Source organism: Penicilliopsis zonata (assembly GCF_001890105.1).
Source record: "Penicilliopsis zonata CBS 506.65 unplaced genomic scaffold ASPZOscaffold_26, whole genome shotgun sequence".
Taxonomy (NCBI): domain Eukaryota; kingdom Fungi; phylum Ascomycota; class Eurotiomycetes; order Eurotiales; family Aspergillaceae; genus Penicilliopsis; species Penicilliopsis zonata.
The window spans coordinates 160,413-179,760 of NW_019208932.1; the positions used below are offsets into that span (position 1 = coordinate 160,413).

At 55.0% G+C, this 19,348-nt stretch overlaps 8 protein-coding genes across 8 annotated transcripts; 2 read left to right on the forward strand and 6 right to left on the reverse strand.

The window, feature by feature from the left end:
• Positions 1 to 76: 76 nt before the first annotated feature.
• Positions 77 to 2,305, reverse strand: ASPZODRAFT_104793 (hypothetical protein; the record flags this gene model as incomplete). The annotated part of the gene is made up of 2 exons (XM_022720871.1): positions 77 to 269; positions 327 to 2,305. 2 exons carry the CDS (start codon positions 2,303 to 2,305, stop codon positions 77 to 79), a joined length of 2,172 nt encoding a protein of 723 aa, XP_022577216.1.
• A 593-nt stretch (positions 2,306 to 2,898) lies between these two features.
• ASPZODRAFT_137094 (hypothetical protein) lies at positions 2,899 to 4,596 on the reverse strand. Its single transcript, XM_022724213.1, has one exon. It carries the CDS (start codon positions 4,547 to 4,549, stop codon positions 3,005 to 3,007), a length of 1,545 nt encoding a protein of 514 aa, XP_022577217.1. The 5' UTR covers positions 4,550 to 4,596; the 3' UTR covers positions 2,899 to 3,004.
• A 1,027-nt stretch (positions 4,597 to 5,623) lies between these two features.
• On the reverse strand, positions 5,624 to 7,055 carry ASPZODRAFT_20234 (hypothetical protein; the record flags this gene model as incomplete). Its single annotated transcript, XM_022727556.1, has 2 exons — positions 5,624 to 6,753; positions 6,815 to 7,055. The coding sequence occupies 2 exons, from the start codon at positions 7,053 to 7,055 to the stop codon at positions 5,624 to 5,626; spliced, it is 1,371 nt and encodes a 456-aa protein (XP_022577218.1).
• A 216-nt stretch (positions 7,056 to 7,271) lies between these two features.
• On the reverse strand, positions 7,272 to 7,652 carry ASPZODRAFT_20235 (hypothetical protein; the record flags this gene model as incomplete). Its single annotated transcript, XM_022727557.1, has 1 exon — positions 7,272 to 7,652. The coding sequence occupies one exon, from the start codon at positions 7,650 to 7,652 to the stop codon at positions 7,272 to 7,274; it is 381 nt and encodes a 126-aa protein (XP_022577219.1).
• A 3,057-nt stretch (positions 7,653 to 10,709) lies between these two features.
• ASPZODRAFT_155173 (hypothetical protein) lies at positions 10,710 to 12,166 on the reverse strand (the record flags this gene model as incomplete). Its single annotated transcript, XM_022726179.1, has 3 exons — positions 10,710 to 10,813; positions 10,876 to 12,046; positions 12,098 to 12,166. 3 exons carry the CDS (start codon positions 12,164 to 12,166, stop codon positions 10,710 to 10,712), a joined length of 1,344 nt encoding a protein of 447 aa, XP_022577220.1.
• Positions 12,167 to 12,633: 467 nt separating this feature from the next.
• On the forward strand, positions 12,634 to 14,713 carry ASPZODRAFT_137099 (hypothetical protein). Its single transcript, XM_022724214.1, has 5 exons — positions 12,634 to 12,926; positions 12,990 to 13,161; positions 13,214 to 13,266; positions 13,315 to 13,898; positions 13,947 to 14,713. The coding sequence occupies exons 1-5, from the start codon at positions 12,881 to 12,883 to the stop codon at positions 14,319 to 14,321; spliced, it is 1,230 nt and encodes a 409-aa protein (XP_022577221.1). The 5' UTR covers positions 12,634 to 12,880; the 3' UTR covers positions 14,322 to 14,713.
• A 568-nt stretch (positions 14,714 to 15,281) lies between these two features.
• On the reverse strand, positions 15,282 to 17,170 carry ASPZODRAFT_137101 (hypothetical protein). Its single transcript, XM_022724215.1, has one exon. The coding sequence runs from the start codon at positions 16,876 to 16,878 to the stop codon at positions 15,574 to 15,576; it is 1,305 nt and encodes a 434-aa protein (XP_022577222.1). The 5' UTR covers positions 16,879 to 17,170; the 3' UTR covers positions 15,282 to 15,573.
• Positions 17,171 to 17,583: 413 nt separating this feature from the next.
• Positions 17,584 to 17,925, forward strand: ASPZODRAFT_1293789 (hypothetical protein). Its single transcript, XM_022722252.1, has one exon. It carries the CDS (start codon positions 17,628 to 17,630, stop codon positions 17,835 to 17,837), a length of 210 nt encoding a protein of 69 aa, XP_022577223.1. The 5' UTR covers positions 17,584 to 17,627; the 3' UTR covers positions 17,838 to 17,925.
• Positions 17,926 to 19,348: the final 1,423 nt, after the last annotated feature.

Genomic DNA, 19,348 nt, shown 5'->3' on the forward strand with positions numbered 1-19,348 from the left:
GTACTCTAGTATTGAAGGCGGTGTACACTACAACACTACACTATAGTTATGGATACCAAGATATAACATAACTAGATCAGGCCAAGCCCAGCTCTTTATAAAAAGCAGTCGGGTTGGGCTCGCGCCCAAGAAACTCGGTCAGCGTCTTCATCTCGTCCTGGCTGCCTCCCTTCTCCAGCACGCCGTACCGGTACCGTCGCCCGGCCACGGGGTCCATCGGGTTCGCCTTGAAGACCGTGTAGAACATATCGGTCGAATAGACTTGGGAGCTGCACTCGTTAGTTTTTTTTTTTCGAATAAAGTATAGAAAAGGAAAGGGAAGAGACCTTAGATAACCGTAGTATCCTGCGTCGTAGCCGCCGATCAAATGGCCAAAGGTGGCTTCGCCGTGGCCCCATTCGTCGCCCCGACCGAGCGCCTCGGGCCCGTCCATCTGGGTGATCTGCTTGCGGAGCGTGTTGTACGTTGCCGAGATGGGGAGGGCCTCGATCTCGGCGTGGCTCGCCGGCTGGTGCACCTTCATGTCGAAGATGCCAAAGTGCAGCTGGCGCAGGTTGAACAGGGCGTCGTTGACGTGTTTGGTGCGGATGAGCTTGTCGATGACCTCGTCGGGGATGTGTTGCGGGGGAGTGGTGGCAGTAGGGTTGTCTTGGGTGGACTGCTGTTCTTGCCAGGCAGTCAGATATTCAGGCGAGAGTGTGGCATAGTGCCTGCTGAGCGATTTCAGCTGCGAGGGCGTCCAGCACCAGTTCTCCAGCATCTGGCTCGGGGCCTCGACAAAGTCGCGCACCGTGCTCGTGCCGTGGAACCGCGAGTAGATCGTCTTGGAGACCAGGTCGTGGATCCCGTGGCCCAGCTCGTGGAACAGGGTGACCACCTCGTCGTGCTTGAGCAGGCTGGGCTTCTTCGGCGTCGGTTTGGTGAAGTTGCACACCAGCGCCGTCGCAGGGTAGCGGCGCTGCCCGTCGGCACCCACAAACCCCGGCTGCAGGTTGAAGTTGGCCGCGTGGCCGTATTTGCCGTCCCGAGGGAACAGGTCCAGATACAGGTACCCGACGAACCCGCTGCCCTCCCCTTCGTCGTCCCAGACGCTGAACACCTGCACGTCTTCGTGCCAGACGATGTCCTCGCCTTTGCCCGAGGGGGCGATCTGGTGCCGGTCCGCACCCGTCACCTCCACAAACACCAGGCCGAACAGCTCCTCGAAGATCTTCAGCATGCCCTCGATGGTGGTCGAGAGCGGGAAGTACTCCGCTATCAGCTGGTGATCCAGCTGGTAGTCCTTCTCCAGCATGAGGCGGTCGTAGAACCGGTGGTCCCACAGGTAGTAGCGGCCGTCAAAGGGCTCGCCGCGGGCCTCGAGGTCCGCCTTCTTCATCGCGACCAGGGCCTGCCTCTCCTTCTCGCCGCCCGCAGCCAGGTCGGCGCGCAAATCCCCCAAAAAGGAGTCGACCGTCTCGGGTGTCTTGGCCATCTTGTCCTCGATACGGAAGGCCGCGTGGTTAGGGTAGCCCAGCAGGCGGGCCGCCTCGTCGCGCAGGACCACCGCCTCGCGGAACAGCGGCACGTTCTGGTTGCACTTGTTCTCGTTGGCGATCATGACGGCCTTGCGTGTCTCGGCGTTGGTCGCGTACTTCATCGTGGGGAACAGGTCTGGGTATTTGAAGGTCAGCCAGAGCTTGCCGGCATGCTCGCTTCCCTCCTCGCCCTTCTTAAGGCCCGAAAGCACGTCGGCAGGGACGCCGTCTAGCTCCGCAGGCGTGAACCACAGGCCGTCGTTCTCCTCATTCAGGTTCTTCTGGAACTCAATGCTGATCTGACTCAGCCGTTTCTTTATCTCCTTGAACCGCTCGCGCTTCGGGCCGGCCGGCAGGCCCAGCCCGTTGCGGATGTAATCCTTGTGTTCCTTCTCCAGCAACCGCCGGGACTCCGGATCGAGCGATTCGCCCTTTTTCAGCGCGGCGTCGACCAGAGCGAAAACGTCCTCGCGCATAGCGGTCTCAATGAAGAATTCGTCCATCAGCTTCTCGGCCTCGGAGGAAGCGTCCCGCAGCGTCTGGTCGGTCGAGACCGCCTGGTAGAAGCCCAGGATGTGTGACTCGAGCGCCATGGTGTTCTCGTCCTGCGCCAGCGGGCGCACCACACTCGCGAACGAGGCCGTCTCGGGCGTCACGGCCGCAACCACTCCGTCATGGGCCTGGCGGGTGCTCTCGATGAGCCGTTTCGCGTCGGCCACGATCGACTGGGCGGTCGCCGTGAAGACCGGCGGTGCTTGCGGTGGTCGGCGCAGCTTCTCGGGCGCCATGCTGGCGGTGGTGAGCAGGCGGCGGAGGTCGGTGACGGCCGGGGTGTACAGCCGCGATGGTGAGCAGCGGAGATGATGCAGAACCGAGTTGAGTCTGGCGGTGGAGGAAGAGAACGAGGGGCGAGCAAGAGGCGCCACGGTGATCAAGAGGATGCCCACAAGCAGGACAACGACGTGGAGGGGACGGAGGAGGGGTCGTGCTGCAGACAGGGTGACTAAGAAGGGGGGGGGAACGACGTGGCTATGATGCAGAGGAACCAGGTAAGGTTAGGCTGAAAGATCTAGTCAGTAAGAAGGCTTTTCGGCTAGATGATCTGCGTATTTACCTGGTATGCTCCGTACAATGCTTTGAGAGGACAATTCTTTGTTGAAGCTGAATGACAGCTGTTGGGATGGCGACTGATTGGCTGTAGCTTGGTATGTCATGTGATGTCATGTGATGAGTATATCACATGACTCTCCAATAAGGAAGGTGGTCACTTCACCAGTGTCAGACAAGAGCCGAAAGACTCCAATAGATGAATATGTCTATATAAGCTAGTGAGACCACTGCTAATAGAGTACTGCCAGTCCGGCTGAGCTACTCAGAGTGCACTGTGTGCTAGGAGATTTCATAAGTGTACACGGGCTACTGCCATTATCAATTACATGTGAAAGAGGACGGAGGAATACATGACGAGATGTCTACCAGTCCACTGTCTACCGACCGAAGTACATGCGCTCGAGGTAACGAGCAGGCGGGTAGGAGAGGGCGGTGACGACAAAGGTGAGCTCGTTGGCGACGTCGCCGCCGTAAGCGCCGATGAGCTTGGCGAGGGGCCCGACGAACCAGGTCTCGTCCATGCCCATGCACCAGGAGACGACGCCGAGGAGGAAGGCGACGGAGGCGCCGATGCCGAGGGGGAGACGGTCCGGGTCGTTCCAGCCGTCGAGGTCGTAGTTGTCGAAGTTGCCCTTGCGGAAGATGAAGTGTTCCTGGAAGAGGATGATGGCGTAACTGGTGCACCAGTAGCCGAGCAGGGAGAGGAAATCGGTGAGGTAGTCGTTGAGTTTGGAGCGGCCGCCGAGGGCCAAGGCGATGATGCACAGGAAGCAGAAGATGGTCCAGATGAAGCGGGGCACCCGGGCAAAGGGGCGGGACAGCTGCTGGAAGGAGATGGCGGAGCTGTAGATGCTGATGACGTTGACGTTGATGCCGGACAGGACGAGCAGGGTGAGGAGGAACTTGGCGAAGCCGCGCGGGTAGAGCATGTCCCGGATGAGGTAGCCGATGCCGTTGTCGTCGTAGGTGTCGAGCCAGTCGGGCTTGTTGTTGAGGGCGGAGGCGACGACGCAGCCGGCGACCATGCCGATGGAGGTGGGGATGGCGATGCCGAAGGTGGTCATGAGGAAGACCTTGACGCGGCTGATGTTGGCCGGGTAGTGGACGTAGTAGTCGCTGACCATGGTGGCCCAGGAGGCGCTGGAGCCGTAGATGATGGCCAGGTAGCTGAGGACGGCGCCGCTGAAGGTGATGCCGGAGACGGTGGCCGGGGTGGAGTTGTCGGCGTGCTGGCCGGTCTCGCCGAAGAAGATGAGGAAGATGACGAAGAAGATGACCCAGGCGTAGCGCTCGTACACCAGGATGGCGTTGAGGCCGACGAGCGAGATGAGCAGCGCGACGATGGCCAGGATGACAATGCCCACCACCAACGACAGATGCCCGTCCGACACGGCGGTCAGGGCCAGCCCGCCCGTGATGCACGCCACCGACGCCCAGCCGATCTGCTCGATGCTGTTGAGAAAGGCCACCACCTTGTTGGGCCACCAGCCGAAGCTGTACCGACTGACGCTGATCTGCCGCAGGCCCGTCGCCGCCCCAAACGTCGCACAGTAGCCCGTGATCGACCCCCCGAGGATGGACCCGAAGATGGTGATGACGATCGCCTGCTTCAGACTCAGCCCCAGCTCCCAGCCCAGAAACCCCGTCGCGAAGCACGACGTGTTCATCGTCCCGCTGGCCCACAGCAGCGCCATCGACAGCTGCTCATGCCATGGCACCGCCTTCTTCTCCTCCGGCAGCTTGCGCACAATCGCCTCCGACTCGATCCCCAGCTTGTGGTCCAACCGGCGCTCCAGCTCACGCATCCGCCCGAGGAAGCCCGTCTCCCTCGCAACCCCGCCGCCGCTGGCCTCGCTGCTGGCCGCAGACACCTCCGGCTGCCTTTTCTCATCGACCGTACGGCCCTGCTCCTCGTCAGCCATCGCTGATTGATTGATTCCTGCCGAGAACGTGGATACAGCGACCGTGCTGGACGTGGACTGAGGAAAGAGGGGGAGGGGTAAAGCTTGGTGATGGTACTAAGTATTGTTGGGGGGGGGGGGAAATGTCACTCTTAAATGACAGGGGGGGGGTTTTTTTTTTTTTTTTTTTTTTTTTTTTTTTTTTTTTTTCTTTTTTTTCCCTTCCCTCTTTTCTCCTCTACCTTAATTTTTTTTTACCTCAACCTGGAGATAAGGCCCAGCGTGTGGGTTACATTGGGGGGCGATCGGAGGCAAAACATGCCTGTTCCGGGTAAGCCTCCGATAAGGGGACAAATGGCTGCGGCCGCGGATTGGACGATAAGCGGCGGCCCCTCTGGGAGTCCCCGTGATGCCAATCAGCTGATCTGGACGCGTCGCGGGTGGGCTGCACGACGCGGTTCAGGCGGGCCGGATGGGGTCTAGCTTGGGTTCTCACGTGGTTTCCAGTAACTGGCTGTGGTTGAGCACGTGGCCTTATTTTATAATTAATATAGAGTAGGACTACTAGGGGACTGATTATTTGGTATACGGAGTAGTACTACATAAGTAGTACTAAGTTAGTTATATAACTACTACCTAGTACTTGACTAGTACTAAGTACAAAGTATGCGGTAGCATCGCTTAATGGCCTAGGTACTTGGCAGGATTTAGTACTCCGCACCCCTCATACTCCAGAGATAAGGGAGATAATGCAGCAAGACGGTCTAGTCCAACTGCTGAGATCTACCTGGGTACCTAGGTAGTCATTTCGATATGATTTCCTACAATACAATGCGTAAAGGCGTATTAAAATGTAACTTATCAGGACAGTCGTGTCATGTCTATCTTATTGAAAGTAAATTATGGACAAATGGTACCTCCGCTCGGCCCAACCAGTCAAACTCCAAACACCCAGCATGTGAAAAGACCTGAATAGAACAGCAAGGCCAATCATGAAGTACAAATCGTGATTTTGTGAAAGAAAAAAGAAAGAAAAAAAGAAGAAAAAAAGAAAAAAAAAGAATTAATAGGATGATGAAAAAGAGAAGAAAAAACTCAAGCAGCATCCGCCGTGGGAATGGGCTCTGGGATCTTGGTGACCTGCTCGCCGGCACGGACGATGCGCTGGCCGGAGCCGTCGCGGACGTATTCGACGCCCTCCTTCTGGGCGCGCTTCCAGATCTCGACCTCGCAGCCGCCGCGGATGACGCCGACGCGCATGGTAGAGAGCAGATTGTGGGCGCCGTTGGAGTGGTAGTAGATGCCGCCGTTGAACATGGCGGTGGCGTCCTTGCCGAGGCCGGACTTGATCATCGCCTTGCCGCCCGGGTGGTCCTTGATGAAGTCGGTCACGTCGTGGACGACACCGGCGATGGCGATGAGGCCGCGGCCGTTCTGGGCCTGCTCGACGTAGTCGTCCCATTCCATGACGGGCAGCTGGTCCAGCGGGGTACCCCAGTCGAGCTTGGCGCGCTTCTGATCGATCTTCTTCTGCAGCTGCTGGACGCGGCCCTTCTCGATCTCGTTGGCCCGGAACTGCTTCAGGTCGTAGGCCAGCCCCAGCTGCTTCCAGATCCAGATGGACCACTTGGTGGGGTCGTACTGGTGCCACTCGATGGCGTTGCGGTAGTCCGAGGGGAACTCGTGGTGGAAGTTGTGGTAGCCCTCGCCCAGGGTGACCAGGGCGGTGATGACGTGGTCACGCGGGGAGTTGCGGTCGTCAAAGGGCTGGTCGCCGAGCCAGTGGGCCAGCGAGTTGACACAGAAGGTGGCCTGCTGCACGAAGAAGATGCGCAGGATGCCGGCGTAGACGAACCCGCCCCACCAGTCGCCCCAGCCCAGGCCGGCGACAGCCATGGGCATGATGAGACCCATGAAGACGACCACCTTGATGTAGTTACGGTGCTGCCAGACGACGACGGGGTCCTCGTTCAGGTCGGTGATATCCGTGCGGCCGATGCGCTTGGGGTTCTGCTTCATGACCATCCAGCCGAGGTGTGAGTAGAGCAGGCCCTTGCGGACGGAGTAGGGGTCCTTGTCGGTATCGGTATAGCGATGGTGGGCGCGGTGGCCACGAGCCCACCAGCGGATGGATCCTTCCACGGCACCACCACCCACGGCCGCCAGCCAGATTCGGAGAGGGAGACGAGCGGAGTACGAGCAATGAGCCCACAGACGGTGATATCCTATCCATCAGTCAGTTTTTGTCTTCCTCCCTTCTTCAATTCAAGGGAGACGATTTCTTACCTGCTGTAATGCCCAAGCCGGTAAAGAAATAGTAGATAACAGCCCAGACAGCCGTCTTGAACTGCAAGGGCACCCACAGGGCCTGGACGCAGCCGTAGAAGGGGATTCCCAGGATGAAGAAGACGTTCAGCCAGTCGACATGCTTGTACCAGTTGTACCGAGTCATGACGGTATCGGCAATGTGCACCTTCTTAGGGTCGGCAGCCCGTGGCCGGGGGGCGTCTGCAGACTTGGCCGACATGGTGAGAGTCTGTTCCTAATCTTTCCTTTCGGTAGAGAGGGAAGACGGGAGAGTGTGAAGAGAAAGGGAGGCGAAGACTGGAAGACTGGAAGACTGGGAAGAAAGAGGAGGGAAGCTCAAGTTTTCAAGAAAATATGGCCTGGGTGGGGACCGCCAAACGATCCTTTCTTCCTTATTCACCCCAGGGTCTCCACCGACCAGTGAACGTTGGGGCAATCAGCGAGGGTGAGGACGGCGGATGATGCTATAATTATGGCCGTCGGGGAGGGGGGGGGAGGGAGGCAAAGGGCCCTGGGGACTGGCTGTGGTCGACTCTGACCTGAGGGTGGTCTGATACGCAGGAAAGGACGGCCAGGGCAAACTGTCGGTTGGAGCCTGTTCCCGAGTCCCGACAGGAAGTCCCTGTTGGCTGTTGGGCGCTCCATGGCTTGGATCGCAGGCATCTGGAGGCTTCCAAGTTCCCAGGCGGGCGTTTGCCTTTCCCAGTGCGGCGTGTTGGGATCCCCAACGGTTTCCGCAAGGGCGGGCGGTGAGACGCTGCGGTTTCTGGTTGGCCGAGGGCGGCTGCAAGGCGGTCCTTGTTTGCTGTGTTTGCATCGAGATCGGAATGCAGGTTTTTCCATGCGCCACTGTGGCAATTTGAGTCACATGACCGGCTTCCTTCTCCGCCTTTGCCACTCAGTCATTGCTTAGTAACTGCTTGGTCATTGGTTGGTATCCTCCCTGTTCCCTGTCTCCGTCCCCTGTCCCTATCTTCCTTGTCTCTGGTCTACTTGTCTCTAGCAAGGTGCTACAAGTGCAAAATACGAATATAAAAGAAGTATATCAACTCAATCAACGGCCAAGTATGAAAAAAAACATACAACAGTAGGGATTCGCTGGTGGTCACCCACCCAACTACTAACCTACCGGCGTGTGGCTTAAGTACGGCTGAGCGGACGGGAAGCCCTGTTTTCCACACCCTGTGGTCGTATGTATTGGGAATATATAAAACCTGGAATATATAAGCCTCTAATTTATAATCTGCCGAGTTAGCACCATGGCATATCTTCCTTTGGTACCTAGGTAGTCATACCGCCGCGTTGCGAAAACTCGCAGTCAAATTCACCATCATTCCTCTACCCAACCTTTTTTGCCCATTCGCAACGTTGAACTGTACATCATGATTCAATTGGAACTATGTCTACCCTCAATGAGACACAATTACAAAGCTGAGGCGATTTCTGTAAAAATATGAAGGTTAATCACTTGAACTTAGTCTACTATCTCACTGTTAGAGACGGCCTTGATGCTGATATAACCTAAAGAACAGGGTCATTAGGTTAGTAGTAAGTAATTTGATGAAGAGCCACAGCGTGCAAATTTATTATTTTAGGAAAATAGACTAAAATCAGTCACTCTACTATACTTGCCTATAGATTTTCTTAACTAAGATATACTTAATTTATGGTTAATCACAATATTAGATTGATAAAAGTTAAAACCATATGAAAATAGAAAGTCCCCTATTCTTATCTTTTAAAGTAGGATAATATATACTGTCTGACAGGCTATACTAAATGTTGCAATATACTAATGGTCTTAAATGTATACTAGGGAACATAGTTGCTCTATTGTCTATTGTTATCTTATGAGCGAGAGGAGAGGAGGGCTTTAATTTATTATTAGTTCATAGATAGCTAATTACTAATTAACTATAGAGCTAGTAAAGTCTACCCATAGCAGGTGACAGCACTGATCATGATTTAGGTAGAGGAGTGAACGCCGAGTAGAATAAGAACTAGAAACCAGATACACGCCGAGTGAAAAAGGGACCAGCAAGATAAGGTAAGGGCAAAAAGACCAGGCTCTAGCATTCCCCAAGCCCGCCGACTCAGGAGAGAGCTACAGAGCGTGCATAGACATCGCGCATTCGCTGGCTTGACTGCGGTGGAATGAAAGCACTTGCATTCATTGAGATTGCGGTAGTCTATCGAAGTCGGTATGAGGGAGACAGATGATAAACTTCACGACTCATGGATGGTATCAAGAGGCTCACTGGCCGATTCCAGCTCTGCGTTGGTTCGGGTCTTGACAGGAGACTGCGCACTTGACGCCGAGCTGAGAGACACCCTTCGATCATCCGAGTCTGGGAGCGCGTTGTCGTCGTCGTCTTCAGATAGCTCTGCCATCCACTCCTCCATATATTCCTTGTTATAGGTCATTGGAAGATTGTCGTCGTTATCGTCCTCCTCATCCACATCTTCCAGCTCAGGGTCCTGCGCGGCTGCTGACAAGGCCACTATCCGGTTGAGTTTCCAAGCCATCTCCAGCATGGCAAAACTTGGTAGAGGGTGTGTGTCCGGGTTGTGTGTCTTGAGAATGAATATGTCGCCAGTCTTGACGCGTTGGTTGTCACTGCCGTGGATAAACCTTCCATCGGACCCGTCAAGGCCTGTAGAGGATGATGGGCTTCTGGTGAGATCTACCTTGTCCACAGGGCCATGTGGCTCCCGTGGGAACCAGTGAAACTCGATTTCAAGCTGACGGCCGTCGGCAGACAGGTGAAGTGGCTTCAAGCCACAGAACCCGTCGGTCCAGTCCACATGCACAATCTGGGAGAGACAGATCAGATTCTCGGGGATGCTATCTGTTGGCTTGTTGGGGTCCGGAAAGATCGCGTGTCTCCATTGGAGAACATGCTCGTTGTCAAAGAACAAGGCCAACAGCTTCCACAGGTCCGGGATTGACCTGGTTAGATCTGTGGGTTGTTTCTTTTTCAACAGATAACGGGGGAAAATGTGACATACTTGCGGCTTTGGGCGTCCACTTATGACACAGAACCCCCCATCTCGGACCTTGACAATATTCTTCGCGGACATTGATCGACGAGCAGTATCTGATATATTTGACTCCCTTGACGATGACGACATAGAGGACGACCTTGATGTGTTATCTCTAGGCGGCTTCTGCTGCCAGAATCGAGGGAGAGCGTAAAGATTGTCGGCAACCATCTCGCAGAGGCGCGGCGCTGCCTCGGCCTCGGCGACGAAAGTGGCCAGGGCTGCCAGGTCCGCTACCTGGAGGCAGGCCCAGAAAGAGGAAGGTACAGCCTCGCTTTTTAGAGCCTTGCCGAGACGAAGCAACAGTGCTTTTCTCTCATCTGGCGGCGGTGGCAAGGATCCATGGTATATGACTGTTGCAGATCGTGGTCTCGCAGGTGATGTGGCTCCAGGCTCGTCCAAGTCGATATCCATTCCAGTCGGGTGCAAGGACATGACTATTGAAGGTTAGAAAGATAGAATATTACTTAGACAAGATGCTACCTACCTAATAGCAAGATAAGGTCGTCTCCAGTCAATTCTTGATGAAGCAGTCCAAGAATATGGGCGTTTCCGCCGGAAAAATAGGCGAAGCAGGCAGATAGCTGGCAAGGAGAAAATATCCGAGGGGGGGAAGACGAAGGAGGTAGAGGGAAGAAAGGGAAGAAGAGGAAGGAGAGGAGGCTGGTTGGGTGGAAGCCCGGTACCGGGTAAGGGTAACCTCGAAGTACCTAAGGTACCAGGGCTGGATACCTGACCTACCTTGGTACTAAGTAACTAGTATAAGTCTAGATAGCTGTTGACTCTATATTCAAGTAAATTATGGTTATTTAGGACAATATACATGCGATATTTAATGCTCTCCCGGAATCGTCTCACCCGGCGCCAGCATTTTGATATAGTAGTGCTCGCCCGTCTCCAGCACCGTCACAGCATCATTGACTCGAATGGTGGATTCTATACCTGTCAGCAACCAGTGAGGTAACTTTTTCTTGAAGACTCTCAGAATGTCAACTCACCCTGGACAGCCGGAACCGCCTGCATCCCCAGACAAGCGTTGGTCGGATCCCCCGGGTCGATCCGACGATAGCTCTTCATCGTCCGGTCTGGCTCTGACCGATGTCTGATCCCCGTGTCTGGGTCGACGTTTGGCAGCCGACACCGCAGCGTGCGACAGACAGTGTATATTTCCAACCCGGCCGCCTGGCTGCCCACCCGGATGCGTTTCCACGCGTCTTCTGCGAACGCCGCCGGGCCCTGGATGATCAGGTTCGCGCGGAACCGTCGCGCTGTCAGCCGCGGGATGTCCGCCGCGCACCGCGCCGCAACGTCGTGCACGCTTGCAAGACTCAGAATATGCAAGGGGTACGCGTCTGCGAAGCCCGTGACGGTCTGGAATCCCACTTCTTCCGTGCTCGGCGCACAGCGGAAGATCTCGCGGTGGTGCTGCGGGTTGACGCGGAAGAGCGCCAGCGTGCGGCGCTCGGCGGTCGACGAGGCCTCCGGGGCGAGGAAGTCGCGCAGCGACTGCGGGATGTGGTGGATGTAGTTGAACGACTTGGGGAAATCCTTCCAGATCCGCACGGGTAGACTCGGATAGAGACCACGGTCGATATCCTCGGCCAGTGGGAAGAGAGGCACCCGGAACGAGGCTTCGCTCGCCACCAACCCAAGTCGGATGCCCAGCTGGACGGGCATGCGCCAGATCCCTTGCGGCGGCACACGAGGATACCGCACAATCATGACACCCCGAGACTTGACTTCCTCCAGATCCGCCGCGTACCCGCTGGCAGCCGGGTCTGGCACCCAGATCTCCGGCTTGATCAGGGTCATTCTGCTGAACCGCCCGTCCCGGAGTGTGCGGAAATCCCAGTGCGGTTTTTTCTTCGGGTCATCGCTGTCACTATTATTGTTGTTGGTGCTATTTCGATTCGCCGGAATCACATACTCAGCAAAGCAAAACTGCCGGTCGTATGCGAGCCCCGTCGAGACCAGGTCGGCGACCTCGAGCTCCATGCCGGCACAGCTCTTGATCGGATAGGCAAACAGCGCCTTGACGCGCCACGCCGGCAGCCCCGACTCGTCAACCCGATCGCCGGGCACCCCCTGGCTATATCGCTGGTGATATTCATCGCGAAGATTCGATTTCCCAGGAGAGAGACCCAGTCTGCGACAGCCCCGGGGAGGGTTCTCCCGCCGTCGTTGGGCGAGATGGGCAAAGAGACATGCCAGGAGGGGCACGAGAGCCAAGTAATAGACGGCTGGGACTGATTTGGCCTGCGTCACCGCATCGCTGATGTCCCAGCTCATGCTTGTCCTTCACGGAGAGGGAGAGACGGAGGGAGGGAGGGAGAGAAGGAGAGAAATTTCTCCTGGGGAAATGGCAGCGGTACCGGGATGACAACTACGGTGGATATACGGATATCTCCCGACGGATATACGGACGGATTTCTTCACTTATATGTTTATCTATGAGTATGGTTTATTGCTTGGTGATTCTACAACAAGTAATTATCTATTCAAGTGGAAGACTCGACCTGGTGGTCACTGTGTGGGCTTGTTACTGTGGTATGGGTTATGCATTATTTATGCACTGGCTATGCACTATAAGCAAGGCCACGCTAGACTATTCTAGAATTGATGCCTCAGGATCTTGAGATGCCTCAGGATGCATGTCTGGGTTTTAGGAGAATCAATATGGTACTGCCTATTATTCTGAGCTTTTGAGTAAGATAATTATTCTAGAAGCATAGAATACACTACTGACTGCTACATAGTATACTACCACTACTACACTATTATACTGGTATATAGTATACTACCACTACTACCACTACTACTACTACTACTACTACTACTACTACTGCAAATCTCCACCTCACAACAACCTCAGCATCACGTCCGCTCCAGCCCATCTCCTCTCCAAGTGCACAGCAAGTGCACAGCTAGGCATGCAGAGCAAGTGAGTGAATATGGACTGATGGACACTGCTATTTCGACGCGATCTGGACCCTAGACACCCAAATGGACGGCCACGAGCTGCTGCTGCGCTCGGCCGCCCAGGACCCCAGTAAGCAAACCACGAGTCATCTGGAAGGAGGCAAAAGGAGTCAATTGCTGAAGATTGATCAAGTTATTGCCGTCTCTGCCTCGCAGTCCCTGCAAGCGTCTGCCAGGGACGACGCCGCCATCTCCACGGGCCTCCCCCGGCTGGACAGGGCGATCGCCTTGGGTGCCCCAGGCATCCAGCGTGGCCAGGTCACCGAGGTTTTTGGGCCTCCGGGAGCGGGCAAGACGGCATTGGCGTAAGAAATCTTCTACAGGTCTTTGGGATTTATGAATTAACGGTGCCGGCAGTCTGAATGTCACTGCGAATGCTCTTCGCGCCGGCAACAGGGTGGTCTGGATCGGTAGGTCATTCCCTCTCGTTGAAACAGAAAACACGGCTGATGGAATAGATACCAGCTCTCCCCTGCCGACAGCCAGGCTGAAGAGCATGCTCGACACTACAGGAGCAGACCGGCTGAGCTACTATCGCACGCCCTCGCTGCCACACCTGCTCGCGCTGCTGCTGCACCCGCCCGCGCGATTCCCACCACCCGACACCGCGCTGCTGGTCGTCGACTCCGTGTCGGCGCCGTTTCCAGGCTACTTTGCCAACCCGACGGAGCTCAAGGCGCGCCGTGACCAGGGCAAGATCCCCGACAAGGCCCAGTTCCCGTGGCTGATGAACCGGAAGTGGAATGTCACCGGCGACCTGGCGAACCAGCTCGCCAGGCTCGCCGCCGCGCACCACCGTGCCGTCTTGGTCATCACCCAGACGCACACCAAGATCAGGGGCCTGCCGCGCGCCACGCTCTACCCGGTCCTGGCGGGCGGCGCGTGGGAGTCCGCCGTTTCCACTCGCATGGTGCTGTACGGGGATCTGCTGGTCCACGCGGGCCGCCGCCAGCGACTCCGCTGCGCTGAAATGCTCAAGCGAGGTGGCAGGGCGATCTCGGCGCGGAGAGAGGAGGATAGGGTTTCTTTTACCATTGAGTCGGTGGGTCAAGTCGTTCTATCGTGGCTTTGATTCGGACTAACTGGTCAGGATGGATTGCACGAACTCGACTCCATTGACGCAATCGATGGATTGCCCGAACGCGACCCCATTGATGCAATCGATGGATTGCCCGAACCCGACTCCATTGACGCAATCGATGGATTTGCCTTGGCTCAGCCAGCGTTTGACCAACCACTCGACTTGAAAGCGTCTCAATTAAACAAACTACCACAAGAGACTGGACATGACACTCTTGGGTTGAATGAAGAACCTGAAGCGTCTGACACTCCTGACGAACCCCCTTCACAGCTCAAGCCCGACGCATCGCGAAAACGCAAGATGGCCGAAATCGCCGACAGCCAGGACGAAGACTCGGACTACGGATGGCCTGAGGGTGTGTCGGACGATCACTACGAAGAGTAGGCCTTTGTCTCCTTCACACCGCTTATACAGGATGCAAGTGTAGGTGGACTGACTGGCCTGCTGTCAACCTGCTTCATCGCCTTCTCACACGGTTTCTATCCAACCCCTCGTCTCCCCCGCTTGATGAAGAACGTTCTCCTACGAAGTACGTCTTTGGCTGCAGCCAGCCACATCTGGTGGAGCGGCAAGAGACTAACAAATAGCCGCTGCCATCGCACACCTTACTCTATCCGAAGTACGGAGTGAAGGGGATTTTCCAGCCCCGGCAGGGCAGGAAAAAAAAAAAAAAAAAGAACGTGGGCTGACGTGAGGAGACGGTTACATCTGTCGTCTATCATGTGTTGGGTACGGATACAGCGTATAGCAAGGACATTCCATGTCGGATACATAGGAAATACATACACTACGGAGTACATACTCTGTTGTATGCGGTGTGGCTTTGGCCAGCACAGCATCTAAATATAACCTGTCATCTCATCTCGTCTTAGACAGACGAAAGTTTCCAGATACGAAGCCACGTATTCTTTACTTACTGGACTGTCCGAGGCTCAGCCACGCAATGTTTCAAGAATATACGGTGTACGGAGCATGCATCCACGCTGTCATACCAAGGGATACCAAGTACCAAGTACCGAGTAACTACCGAGTACCTATTGACAAGCCATACTCCGTATACATACACTGTAACTTGTTCTAACCTGCTCATCTTATCTGACGTGATGGACTCGATTTAATTCCAGACCCCATTTTACAGGGATCCGAACCGGTTTCGTCTTCCCCATGGAGTCGAGACCACCCCACACGCTGGAAGGGACTCAATAGAGCAGTCAATAGAGTACTTACAGCTACAGTACAGTACAGCTAGTGTTTATCGGCAGGTAATCTGATCTATTGAACATGTCGTCTATCGTCGACAAAGGAAATATTTTGGGGGCAGTCATCCCGTGAAGCGCTGATTAGCTTCAGTCCCAGGAGAGGAGATCAATCAGAAGACAGGAGGGAAAAAAAAAGAAAATAGAAAATAGGAAGCTGGAGTCTCTGTAGTTCAGTTGAAAAGAAGAAAGAAAAAAAAAAAGAAGAAAAAAACAGGTCAAGAAGAAAAGAAGAAAAATAAAAACCCTCTATGGACGCCTTAAACCTCCATCCATGACACCAAGGATGCCAAATACGCGAATGCAGAGTCTATGTCATGATGCATGAGAAAAAAAGAGTAGGAGAGAAAGGGGAAGGAAGGGAAGGAAGAGTGAGCTGGTTAGAATCGCTCTGCCAGATCATTCCCGGCGATGGAGGTGTTGGTGGAGGAGGGCATGGAGGAGAAGCCGGTGGTGGGGTTGAGCATGTCCTGGACGGCGACCTTGGGGACCTGCGGGACGGGCAGCTTGCGCTGGGTGCCGTCCGGTTTCGACATGATGTCGCTGATGCTTGGGCCGTGGTGGCCGGCGGCCGGGCTGTAGTAGTGGGGACCCTCGGGCTGGGGCTCCATGGGGGCCAGGGCGGGGGTGTGATGCAAGGAGAGGTGGCGGATGGAGGGCAGGTGCAGCTGCTCGTTGGCGCCGAGGGGCCGCAGGCGCGGCGAGTGGGCTGGCGTGGCCAGCGGGGTGTGGTCCGGGGTTGGGGAGAGCGAGTCGTGGGAGAAGGTGGGCGAGGACGGGGCGGTGGAGTTGGGCGAGTTGGGCCGCGAGCGCTTCACGCGGTGGGTGTGAGCCTCATCGTCCTCGTGCGAGTGCGAGCGGCTCATGTTGTGGGAGAAGGCGTACGCCGACAACGAGGGCAGCCGGTTGCCGCCGTTGAGAGAGGTGCCGTTGAGGGAGTTGCCGTTGAGGGAGGAGTGGTGCGGGTGATGGCGAGCACCGAACAAGCGCAGGCTGCTGGGGAAGGCATGGTCGTCGCGCTCGACCTGGGAGGCAGCGGTGGCCAGCAGATTGATATCCATGCCGGAGGAGGCGCGCTCGCTGTTGCGGGCGTAGGGGCCCAGATTCGAGCGCATGTGGGTGGCGTAGCTGGAGAAGGAGTGCGGCGGCGAGACGTCTGGCGAGCCGACCTGGGAGACGGGGGCGGAACGGGTGATGGGCTTGCTGGGCGGCGGCATCATGGAGGAGACGGAGACGGCCACATTGTCCTGGCCAACGCCAACGCCGGCGCCGGCGCCAGCTGCGGCCGCGGCCGCGGCAGCAGCCAGATGCTGCGCCTTGTTGCCACGCCTCGAGTTGGGGTTGTTGTGGATGCGGGAGTGACGGGTGAGCTCGTCGGAACGAGAGAAGCGCTTGGTGCAGCCGGGGAACTGGCAGGCATGCGGCTTCTCGCCGGTGTGAGTGCGGATGTGACGGGTCTGATGCTCCAGACGATGGAAAGCCCGGTCGCAAAGGGGGCACTTGTAGGGACGCGGCAGATCCTGACGGATCTCCTCCGTCGCAGGGCGAGTGCCCTTGATGAGCGGTGGCAGCAGACTAACCGAGGAGGCCATCTTGGGGTCTTGTTCCGCGGTAGGAGTAGTAGATTGAGTCGACTGAGGGTTCAGCAGATTCGAAAAATCCACTGAAGACGCCGAGGGCGGCATGTGAAGACCGGGGGGGTGAGTAGCGAGGGGCGGGGGACGGTGATTTCTTCCACGGTGTCCGAAACCCTTGGAGAGGCAGAGAATCGCTTTCTTTCCAGACGATTCTGACGAGTAATCGAGAGCAAAAGGCAGGCTGGCAGTGTAGCGACAGACGAATCTCAAGTCGGTGGTTGGAGCGGTGAGGGGAGGGATAGACAAGTGTGCAGGAGTGATTTTCTCCTACTCAAAAAGTCTCTAAAGAATTCTCTGGAGAACTCGTGTTGCGGAGGTGTCTGGAGATGGCGATCTGGGGGCAGGGGAAAATCGAAACTGACGAGCGAGGGGGGAGGAGGAGGAGGAGGAGGAGGAGGAAGAAGGAAGTAGAAGAAGTTCGGGGGAGGGGAGGGAGAGGGAGAGGGAGAGGGAGAGGGAGGAGGGGGGATTATCCGATTCGGAGAGGGCAGCAGAGCCAAAGTTAGTCAGTCGAGCTGGTGTGTGGGGAGTGAAGGGGCAAAAGAGAAAAAAAAGAGAAAAAAAGAGGAAAAAATCTGTAACGGGCCCCCGCTGTTTTTTATTCGTATTTTATCTTATGATTTTTATATTCTTTTGAGTATTGAATATTTTATTTTATTTATTCGATTATTTATGATTATTTATTTTATTTTTTGTTTTGATTTTATCCTATTTATTTTCTTTAATTTATGATTTTTTATTTTATTTATATGTGCTGTTCTTTCACTCGGAGGTTCGTCCGTGACTCCAGATCAGCCATGAAGAGACAAGAAAAAAAAAAAAAAAGTGGAGGTGGATTTGCACCAATCAGACCCCTCCAGCAGTGCAGCAGAGTGCGTGCCCCGAACCCAGTCACTGACTGGCAGATCCTCCGGCTATCGCGGTTGTACCTTACCTTAGACAGTCGACCGGTATTACCGTATTTTATTATACTAGGTACCTACATATATTTAGTAGGTATATACTAGGTACCTAGGCAGGTACCTAGGCAGGTACCTAGTATATACTAGGTAGGTATACTAATATACTACATACTACGGAGTAGGTACGGATTGTACAATACTCCGTGTTGTAGTCAATCTAGACGAGTCCAGATCTCTCGTCATACGACGATTGCCTATCAAAGATCGCTGCCGCCTGTGGAATGAGCGCCACGAAAATGAGCCGGGATGACGCACTCGGACTGATCCAGTCGATACGGTATCTGTAGCCACCATCAGTACGGAGTATATCTAGAAGACTTATTTGATAACTACCGGTACTTACTCTTCTACTGCCTTCGGACACTCCGTACTCGTATCAGGTCGACTCTTCATTGACGGAAATTGGCCTCCGCATCCCCAGATCCGCTCCTTATCACAGCCGGAGGCCACCTGTCATTATAGCCGACCAGAATACTCCGGAGTACTACTACCTTAGACCTAAGTAGCTGTTTCGTATTCCTCCACTTCTCGTGATTATTGCACAGGATATTACTGTAGGATATTAGCAGATATTCTTGCGCAGATATAATTCATATTCCAGTGGGTCTTCCCCTGACTACGCGACGCAGAGGCGACGAACGGCGAACCGCCCGCAGGAGGAATGGGATCCCAGAAGGGGCTGACTAGTCGTAGATCGCCCCTCCCCCTCTGTGCAAGGACTAGGGGGTAAATGCCCCCCCATGTCCTGGTGAGACGTGGGCAGGGAAAGCTCTTGTCCGTCCCTCCGTCCCCGCCTTGTCCTTCTCCGGACACCCACGGCGGTCTCCGTCCCTCGGCATCTGTCGCCGATAGATACGGTGTGCTTTGTTTAGCATTTAGCCGCTGTTACCGCTACAGTACTACAGTACTACAGTACTACAGTTAGTTATCTATTCAATCCTGAGACTTATCTCTCAAGGTACTCCGTATTTCACTCATATTAGTATCTCGCGGGGTGATACTATCCACTGCATAACTAGGGCAAGCAGATCTACTCTGACCTAGCTACTCCATAGTTATCTAATAGATACATCTCCAGTATTTACCTACTAGGTATACCTACCTGTACGACCGTAATATGGTACGATGATCTGACCGATCGACAGGGAGATCTAGACTGAATAACCCGAATAGTGTGATCAGCACACATGATGAGGAATCCCACATACTTGCCTATTGGATCACGCCTTATCTCTGTCTTTCCATCTGTCGGTCCGACATCGCTGGACACGAGATCTCATCGTCTCATCCTATTATCCTATCACCTCCGCCGTATTTCCGTAATTACCCCGGATGAGGGGTAACCATGTCGTGTGCCATAGCCAGTGCACGCGGGGCGTCGATCATAACTATTATTCTATTTCTGATAATTATAATTCTTATACTTATTCTTATCATCCATCTGTATGCTCCGTCCTCCGTACTGCTTGTCGATCTACGCGAGGAGTCACCCGCCTTACGTAGGTATATGTTATCGTCGCGTCATAGACGAATATGTCACGGCTGCAGACTGAAGG

Coding starts and splice junctions, on each gene's coding strand:
- ASPZODRAFT_137099 (XM_022724214.1), top strand. CDS start 12,881: ATGGACGGCCACGAGCTGCTGCTGCGCTCGGCCGCCCAGGACCCCA. Junction 12,927..12,989: donor CTCGGCCGCCCAGGACCCCA/GTAAGCAAACCA, acceptor AGATTGATCAAG/TTATTGCCGTCTCTGCCTCG. Junction 13,899..13,946: donor TTTCTTTTACCATTGAGTCG/GTGGGTCAAGTC, acceptor CTAACTGGTCAG/GATGGATTGCACGAACTCGA.
- ASPZODRAFT_1293789 (XM_022722252.1), top strand. CDS start 17,628: ATGAAGAGACAAGAAAAAAAAAAAAAAAGTGGAGGTGGATTTGCACCA.
- ASPZODRAFT_137101 (XM_022724215.1), bottom strand. CDS start 16,878: ATGCCGCCCTCGGCGTCTTCAGTGGATTTTTCGAATCTGCTGAACCCT.
- ASPZODRAFT_137094 (XM_022724213.1), bottom strand. CDS start 4,549: ATGGCTGACGAGGAGCAGGGCCGTACGGTCGATGAGAAAAGGCAGCCG.